General features: G+C 50.0%; 1 protein-coding gene across 1 annotated transcript in view; it reads left to right on the top strand.

The window, feature by feature from the left end:
• The window catches only part of SYNE2 (spectrin repeat containing nuclear envelope protein 2), a 352,391-nt gene that overhangs the window by 293,170 nt on the left and 49,777 nt on the right, over window positions 1–9,444 (top strand). The window contains exons 101-102 of the mRNA XM_019518445.1: window positions 2,720–2,878; window positions 3,841–4,007. Coding sequence (XP_019373990.1) covers window positions 2,720–2,878; window positions 3,841–4,007 — 326 coding nt within the window. The remainder of the gene's footprint in view (window positions 1–2,719; window positions 2,879–3,840; window positions 4,008–9,444) is intronic.

The raw sequence follows: 9,444 nt of genomic DNA on the forward strand, positions 1-9,444 counted from the left end.
GACACATGGGTAGCCCCACCCCTTGATAGGTGCCCCGCCCCCTGGTTGCCACCTTGGGACCAGAAATCCCGCCCCCTAATCCCTGACCATTGCCACTAGTAGTTTTTTTCCCTTGCGCCCCAAAAGTACTCTTTTCAGCAACAGGGTTTGCCATCTCAGAACCAGAAAAATACCAAATTATATTCTAAAAACCAAGCATGTACTGCAGAATTCATTAATATAATTTAGGAAATATTTTTGTCCTGATTTGCAGGCGCTTGTGTAGTGTACATAGAGGTGCTAGTATAATAGTTTAAATTAAGTCTTACTCTTGTATATTGTGGGAGTCTGGGTATAGGTTTGTGGGTATGTGGGGTGTGGGTGTCTGTGTGGGGTTTGTTGAGGGTGGATAGGTGTGGGGGTGCAGTGGTGTGGGATGTGGGTGTGTGTGGATTTTGCAGGGGGCTGTGAGTGTGTGGAGGGAGGGTGGCTGGGGAGGGTTGTGGCTTGTGTGGAGGGAAAGGGTTTGCCTACAGCCCACCCCCCTGTGGCAGGCAGAGCCCCCACCAGTGCTCCTGCACGCCTGGGCTCTGCGCTCCTGCTGCTCCTGGCCCCAGGGCATTGGCGCAGGCCCCATGTTCCTGCTCGCTGCCACTTCCCCTGTTTGCCACCACCATCCTTCTCCTGCCACTTCCGCATCCCACCCCCCTGCCCCCACTTACTGCTCCAGCACCACATCCCAGCTGCTCCTGCAGTCTGGCGATGCAGCCGGGAACCAGGTGGTGCTGGAGCTGATGGAGGAGCAGGGAAATGGCTGCGGCAGGCCGGGGGGAGGGGCAGTGAGCGGGCACACAGAGCTCAGCAACAGCTGGACGGGAGTGTGGGGCCCACACCAGTGCACCAGGGCTAACACCAGTGGGGCCCAGAACAGGGCAGCAGGAGTGTGGGGTCTGGGCCGGCAGGGGTCTAAGGAGCTGGGCTGGCTCCTCCATCACCCTGCTTGAGCAGCACAGCCCAGCTCCATACAGCCCCTGCCAGTCCAGACCCCACGCTCCTGGACAGGAACTGCTGCTTGGCGCAAAGGGAAGCGGTCCCTCTCTCACCCACTGCTAGGCAGTTTTAGATGTGTCTGCGCCGCACTAGGCTGCAGTGCAGCTACTTCACGGCTGCCTCTGTGCTGCCCAGTGCAGCAGCTGTGGTCATGTGGAGCAGCTGCAGAGCGGCTCACAAGCAGCACTGAAGGAGCCACACAGCAGCCAGCGCAGTGCAGGCTTTGGGTGGACACAACTAAAACTGCCCAGCACGGAGGGGGATGGGCTGCTTCCCCCTACACTGAGCAGCAGTTTCTGCCCAGCCACTAGTGCCGCTACTGCTGCTGCTCAGCCCCAACAGGCAAGCCTGGAGCCGGTGCGGGACCCAGGCTCTGCAGCAGCAGCGCAGGACAAACTGCTCCTCAGTGCAGGACAAACTTGGCCCCTCCCTCTCCCACGTCCAGCACTGCCTCATTCAGCCACTCGGAGCCCACATGAGTCTGCCTGTGCCTGCTCTGCACTGCCACTGATGCCCCATGGGGCAGCCCAGAGGCAGCAGTAATGCAGCAGAGATGCAGGACAGCCCCACGTGGGCTTGGGGCAGTTGCACCAGGAGGCACCAGCCATGGGGAGGGATGGGGGGGTGGGGAGGAGCCACTTTTCTCCCATACTGAGCAGCAATTTGTCTTGCGCCACTGCTGCTCAGCCCAGACGGGCGAGCATGGGGTTAGGGCTGTGCACACTGGTCTCTGTACTACGGAGCTGGAGTGGGGAGGACTGGGAGTGAGCAGGCACATGGGAACCAGCGACAACCAGGCGGGAGCATGGGGCCTGTGCCTGTGTCCTGGGGCCAACACCAGCAGGCCCAGAGCAGGGAAGCAGGAACTCAGGGTCCCAGCCAGCAGGAGCCCTATGGAGCTGGGCCAGGTCCCCTCTCTCCCTGCTGGTGCAGCCCAGCCTTGTTCCAAAGACCCCTGCCAGCCTGCATACCGCGCTCCTGCCACCCCTCTCTGGGCCCTGCTGGCACTGGCCCCAAGGCACCAATGCAGGCCCTGCACTCTCACACGCCTGCTCATTTCCAATCCCCCCACCCCCACCACTGCTTTCCCCACTTTCCTGCCTACCCGCCAGCCGCTCTGCACCACGTGGCTCCCGGCTGCATGGCCAGACTGGAGGACTCAACAGGAGCCAGCCTGGCCCCAAGGACTGGGGCGATCGCCCGTGGTCCTCTCCTGCCTCCCCACCCATTTTTACCTGAACTTCTTGCTCCCACACAGGGAGGCATGAACAGCCCCATGGTCCCAGGCCAGACACCCCTGCTAGGCAGAGGCTTCCGGCTGGGGGGGAGGTGGGTTGGGCGGGCCTTGCTTTTGCAGGGTCCTGGTGTGGCTTCCCCTGTGTCCTACTGCCCCTAGCTCCTGTCATCTTTGAAAGGCAGCCTGGGGCAGATCAGTATTCATTTTCTAAATTTTTTAGGGGCCCTACGGGCCAGATAGAATAACCTGGTGGGCCAGATGTGATCCATGGGCTGTATTTTGCCCACCCTTGGCTTAAACTGATGCCTTTTTAATGAAGTCTGCTGTAATAATATAGTGTTAAAAAGAAACAGATGCATATTGTTGTCTTGCATGCTTTCAAATGAGATCTGTCATCTTTGGCTTCCTATTGTGGGAGGCATTGACAGCTGTCAAGTGTATTCCTTTCCGTAGGTGTCTCAGCGTAAGCAGGAGATAGAGGACAGACTCAATGCATGGACTGTGTTCAATGAAAAGAATAAAGAGCTGTGCGCATGGCTGGTACAGATGGAGAGCAAAGTATTACAGACTGCAGATGTCAGCATTGAAGACATGATAGACAAATTACAGAAGGTAAATAGGAAATCAGCTTTTCTGGAACCACATTCTAAGAATTCTTAATAGATAAACCCTCGCTAATCTAACAACCTAGGACCCTTACAATCCATAGCTAGAAGATGAGACCCTCAGTTCCTGTCTTCCTCCCAACTGATGATCAGTCATAACCCAAAAAGAAATCCTTATGGATTATAACATAGAAGCTCACTGCACTTATGCATGGGAACTGTGCTTCCTGATGGGGAAGTACAAGACATACAGGTTCGTGAACTTAGTATTATTAAGTGAACACAGAAGCACCCTTTCTCATAAGTATCCTTTGGAGGAGATCTTTGGGGCTTCTACTAGTGTTTCGTTATTTACACCTGTTCTAACCAGCATCTGCTGTGGTAAAAGAGCTATGCAGTAAATACATTGAGGATGATCCCAGGAAATGTGCAGTAATTTCCTTGCTAGGTAAATTGGAACTCACTACAACCAAAAATAAAACTAAACCTTTAGAGTGAGATGGGAAACAAACCTGACTTCCTTCCTCGACATAGAACTCAATTCAATTAAAACATATCAACTTTATATAGACAGTGCAGTTGTTCTTTCCTTATGGCTTCATGGGTTCTGTATTTAATCCCAGCTCTCCTGCATTTAATAGCACCATACAAATAAAAAGTCCTTTGCACTGGCATTTGAATTTTTTGGAAGTAGCTCAATTAACCAAATAAAATCAGAAGAGGAAAGCAGAGGGACATTTTGAACTTAATGCCTGCATTTAGGAATACTTACTGTGACACTTCCAGTTTTCCACTGAAAATGAGATGTCAGTACAATGTTTTTGTGTATTTCTATAGAAACCTTAATCCTCCCACTTCAAGTCTGCCCCACTTATATATACACCACCACCACATCCCAGAAACATGATTTCACCAAGAAGTAGCTGTCTTGTCTACTTAGAATGAGTAACACTTGTATGCATTTGTCAGGACTCCATGGAAGAAATCAACCTGTTTAATGAAAATAAACTACATCTGAAGCAAATGGGTGACCAGCTGATCAAGGCTAGCAGCAAGAGCAGAGTCACAGAAATAGATGACAAACTCAATAAAATTAATGATCGCTGGCAGCATCTCTGTGATGTCATCGGAGCACGGTAAGGAAAGGCGTTTCCGGTTTCTGAGTCATAGAATCATAGAAGTAGGGTCAGAAGGGACCTTATAGATCTTCAAAGCTGACCCCCTGCCAGGGCAGGAGGAAAAAAAAAAAGAAGTCCTATCCAGATGAATCTTACCATGTGAATTTAAAGTTACCCATCTCAGAAAGATACAGACTTGGTTTTAAATGTTATGAATTTGGAATTCAGAATGCGTTTAGAACAGATTAAAAGATTTGATGCATGTTTTCCTTCTTAGTTTGTTAATATTGGCTCATCTACTGTGTACTGGCAAGGGAGAGAGGGAACTGTTTATTTGTTTTATCTTGATTGTTGTATTTATGATGAATTTGTAGTGATTTTCTTTTCATAAAACTGAACTCCATTAAAAATATTTACAGCATCAGCTTGGACACCCATGCAGTAAATTTTAAATCACTTGATAAAAGTGTATGCAATAGGCCGGTGTGAATAGGCAGCTATTTGATCCAGCTTCGGATCTGGCCACTTCAGATGCCAGGGATCTGATCCGGAGCTCCAGACTGGGCTTCTGCTTCGATCCAGCTGAACCGGCTCCCAAGCTTTGGAGATCTGGTCATAGGGTATAATGGGGAATCAATGAAATATCTATAACATTGATTTTTGTCTGATTTGGATTAAACTTGCAGGGGTGGTAGCCTCTGCTGAGAGCACGAAGCCTGCCAAGTTTCAAAAAATTCAGTGTAGGGGTTTGGGGGGAACTGCACCCGAAAATCCTGAAAGCAAAACTCATATCAGGTCTGTGTTACAACACAGGTGAGTGAAAACTGCAAGGTGATAGGTGGAGGGGTTTGGGGGGAACTGCATCTCAAGCTGCTGACAGGCAAAACTCATGACAGATGAACCTATGTGTGTTAAGGCGCAGCGGCTTGAAAACTGCAGGGGGTGGTGGCCCCTGCTGAGGCCACAAAGCCTGCCAAGTTTCAAGGAGATAGGTGCAGGGGTTTGGGGGAAACTGTACCTCAAGCTGCGGACAAGCAAAACTCATGACATGGGTGATACTGTGTGTGTTAAGGCACAGGAGGGTGAAAGCTTCAGGGATGGTGCACAAGCACCCATGTCACAAGTTTTGCCTGTCAGCAGCTAGGGGTGTGGGGCCCCAGAACCCGCCTGCACTGACCTCCTCGACAGCTGGCAGGCGTTGTGGCCGCAGCAGGGGCTACCATCCCTGCAGCTTTCATCCTGCTGCACCTAATGTCACCCATGACACGAGTTTTGCCTTTCAGCAGCTTGAGGTACAGTTCCCCCCAACCCCCTGCACCGATCTTCTTGAAACTTGGCAGGCTTTGTGACCTCACCAGGGGCCACCACCCCTTCAGTTTTGACCCCCCTGTGTTGTAACGCATAGACGTGACATGAGTTTTGCTTTCAAGAATTTGGGGTGCAGTTCCCCCTGAATCCCTGCACCGATCTTCTTGAAACTTGGCAGGCTTCGTGCTCTCAGCAGGGGCTACCACCCCTGCAAGTTTCATCCAAATCAGACAAAAAAACAAAGTTATAGATATTTCATTGATTCTCCATTATATCCTTTGGCCGGATCGCCGAAGCTTTTCCAAAGCACTTCAGAAGCTCCGAACTACTTTGGAAAGCCTAAAGAAGCAAGCGCTTTGATCTGGACATGCTGCTTCAGACACTGAAGTGCCCAAAGCTTCTCCAGATCCAAAGCACAGTCCGAAGCCTCGTACAGCCCTAGCATGTAGGCATGCATCTGTGTAAAATGTTATCAATTTAAGGATAAAACATAGTGAGAGAAGGCTAGAACTTCTGCTTGTAGAAACTGGAATGAATCTCTTGAGCTTGGTGGAACAGTACCAATTCAGACCAACTTTGGTTCTGTCCTGTGTGCTGGTGTGTGTAATATTATATTCATGAGAATGACCGGAGGCCTGATGTGGTGGGGAGAGAGATTCAACTAAAAGCTGGAAATGAATTAGCTGAGCAAAGAGGCTGTATAGGGAACTGGGAATGGAAGGAGATACTGGGACAAGATGAGAAGCCCAAGGAGGAGACACTGAATTTGACGGGGCAAGGAGACTAATTGGGATGAGAATCCTGGAGCCTGTGACCAGTTAAGTGGGGAGAATGGGACTGGGTTGAAAAGATGAGAATGGGGAAAGAGACAGGACTGGAACAGGTGTAGTTGCCACATGAAGCCAAAAAGAAACTTTTTTCCCCCCTTCCTATTGCTACAGGTGTCAGGGTGGCTTTTTTTCCCCTTCCTCAGCAGCATTGGGTGTCGGCTGTGGCCAAGCTTGGGGATTTTGACTGTGGTGCACCAGTACTCCTACTGGGGGTAAAGCCTGGAGGTTCCTGGTTACAAGATCTTGCCCCTCTGCTTAGGGTCAGACTGTTCACCACATTTGGGATATAGAAGGAATTTTACCCCTTCGTCAGCTTGATACAGACCATGAGTGTTTTGCCTTCCTCTGTAGCAGGGCACGTGGCCGTCTTCCTGGGATCTCTCCAGTGTATTTTAACAACCCTTGCAGCAGCCCCCTGTTGTCCTCCTGCTTCACCAGTGGCAGGTTAGGGCACTGTGCCTTGTAGCTGTGTGGCAGGGTTGATTGTGTAGTTTTAGTAATAGGTTAGATGAGGATTTTTAAGGGGAAGTTTGGATAGGGGTGATGACGAGTCAAGTACCCAGCTGCCAGGAAATGCCAGAATTCAGGTCATCTTATGCACATGTGGTATGACCCAGCCTTTAACGACATTGTCACATGGTATTTACTCCATGGGCTCCCTGCATCCTTTGTGCCTGGGATGATTCTGCTCTGGAGAGGAACAAGGGTGGGGTAATGAAAGAATCTGTTATCTGTGGGCTTCCTGCTTCATCTGTTAGCAGTGGAAGGTGAGTGCTGAATGAAGCAGGGGATTGCAGGATGAGAGAGGACGATTTCACGGATAAGGCGACCGAGTGCTGCTGTGAAATGGGGGAGTGCTTGTATCCCTATTTTACAGACTGGGAACTGAGGCATGGTACTTAAGATCAATAGTTACGCTTAATTTTGGCTGCCCTATTTAAGACCAGTGGGAGCAGATTATTAGGGCCTTGCTACACCTTAGGCCAGGGGCAGGCAGTTATTTTGAGCAGTGGGCCACTTACTGAGTTTTGGCAAGCCATCAAGGGCCACATGGCAGGAGCCCAGGGCAGATAAATACTAATTTTCTAAATATTTAGGTGCCCCGTGGGCCAGATAGAATGGCCTGGCAGGCTGCATTTGGCCCCTGGGCCGCATTTTGCCCACCCCTGCCTTAAGCTGTGAGCCATACAAATGTTAATCAGTGTTGGTGCTAGCTCAGGTTTGGAGCAGTCGTGTTCAGGCCAGCAGGGGCCTGGAAAACTGAAAGGTAAAAATCCCCAGGCCCCCAGGGCTCCCCCCCTGCCTGTGCTGTCTGTCCCAGAGGAGCAGGCAGGGAAGGTTTTACCTGCCTGGTGGCCACCTCCATGGGCTGCTGCTCTTCTCTGGGCTGAGCCTGCCCAGGGGCAGGTTAACTCTTCCCTGCCTGCTCCCCTGGGACAGACAGCTGCGGTAGCCACAGGTAAGGGGAGTGGGAGAAGCAGTGGGCCCAATCCAGGCCATCGGGGGTGAGGGGGGCGGATGGGGTGTTTAAGCTATGTTGTAGTTTAGAGTGGTTATACCTTAGTGTAACACAGATCAGAAATAATCCTGCCCCAGCGGTGATGTAACTTTGAACCAGCTAACTAGTTTCAGGTGTTAATCTGCAGACAGTCGAGGTGTTGAGAGCTCCAGGAGCTGCCCAAAATTATCACTTAACAATGACCTAAAAATGCCTAGACCTTTATAGGCTCCAAGTACAGCTCCCATGATGTCATTTGTGGTTGCAAGCATGCAGCACTTCTGCAGATCTCCCCCCAGGATCTGAAGTGGCTTGCTTGGCTTCACATAGGAACTGGCAGAGAGAGGAATAGAATCCACTTCTCCCTTTGGAGCAGTGCAGGAGTGTGTGGCACATAAAGCATGGAGCCACGTAGTGAGCAATGAAGAGAGAGTGCACTATGAGTAGCTGTTAATTCAATAAGCACTCTGCATCTTCTGCACTGAATGTGATATCAGCCTGGGTGGGAGGGAAGTGTGTTTTCATGTATTATTTCATCATGCACATACACCAGGAGTGAACAGGCAGCTTCAGTTCTGGTGCCTCCTAACTTTCTTATACCTGAAGAATGCTCCTTCAACATTTTCTGTGTACTGAAATGAAAGCAAAACAGGCAAAGGCAATTCCATCCATACAGAATGCAACACTTCTCTTTAAACCAATAAACAACCTGGGACAGATGGGCCAATTAGGGAGCTCTCTGTTTAGACCTGGAAGTGATTCTCTTAGTTCGTGGTGACAAGCTGAGATTTACCATATGGCGGCAATAGCACAGAATGGGTGCAGCAGGTGCAGTGGATGCGCATGCTTGTCTTGTGCTGTTTGTAAGGGTGCTGCCATAAGCCATTAGCTTGAGTGTAGTGTGCAGACCAGGGAGGGTCTGACAACTCAAATTCCTAGGAAAAAAATAATGTTCATACATCTGTTTGTATTTTTTTTTTTTAAGCCACACAAATAAATTTCCATAGTTATGCAGAGGCTCTGAGAGAGTTATCTCCTTCTGTGCTTGTCAACCTTTCAGAAAAAGGAAGAATGCAGGAATACTAAATGAACAAACTTGTAAAAGTTAATTTGAGACTTGGCTCTTTGGAGAGTTTGCAGGTCCACTGGTTGTGCAGGCATTCACCTTAGAGACCAGACCATCAGGCTTACCCTTATGCAGGTCTGCTCAATCCACTCACAGCTGCTGTGCTGTTGAAACAAAGCACTACATGTATGTACACATGTGCAGACGTGTGTAAGGCCTGGAGTGTAGATGGAATGATGTACGTAGCCTCCTATGGGGAGGTACAGGATGCCAAATACTGAGACTCCAGGCATCCTGCCTGTAGTGCTACTCTACCCCGTGGAGCTTGTCTACATCAGCGGTTCTCAACCTTTTTAAACTTGAAGCACCCTCCATAACTTCTGTGAATTGAGCAGCACCCCAGTTCAAAAACTAATTTATTATAGTGCTTAGCTTCTTGCAGAAGGGACAGACAGGGAGAGCTTGAGCCTGCCCTTTTCTGCTTCTCCCCTCACACTTCTGGGGCACCCTTCAAAGGATCTCCTGGCACCCCAGGGTGCCCCAGCATCCTGGTTGAGCATCATTGGCCTACACACACATTGTTTTCATACCTTCAGGGTTTGTGCAGTCCCTCTGGGTATGTTCCTTAGTGGTCTGCTAATCCTTTATTTTAGTGCCCTATATACTAGCATGGAAAGGAAGGATTTCCTCTTGAAGCTGTTGTTTCACTGGGCCTGTCTGCAGACTAAGGACCTCTTCCTCCCTCTCTGCTCC

This window comes from Gavialis gangeticus, unplaced genomic scaffold, assembly GCF_001723915.1.
Source record: "Gavialis gangeticus isolate Ggan-Ray unplaced genomic scaffold, GavGan_comp1, whole genome shotgun sequence".
In the NCBI taxonomy this organism is placed as follows: domain Eukaryota; kingdom Metazoa; phylum Chordata; order Crocodylia; family Gavialidae; genus Gavialis; species Gavialis gangeticus.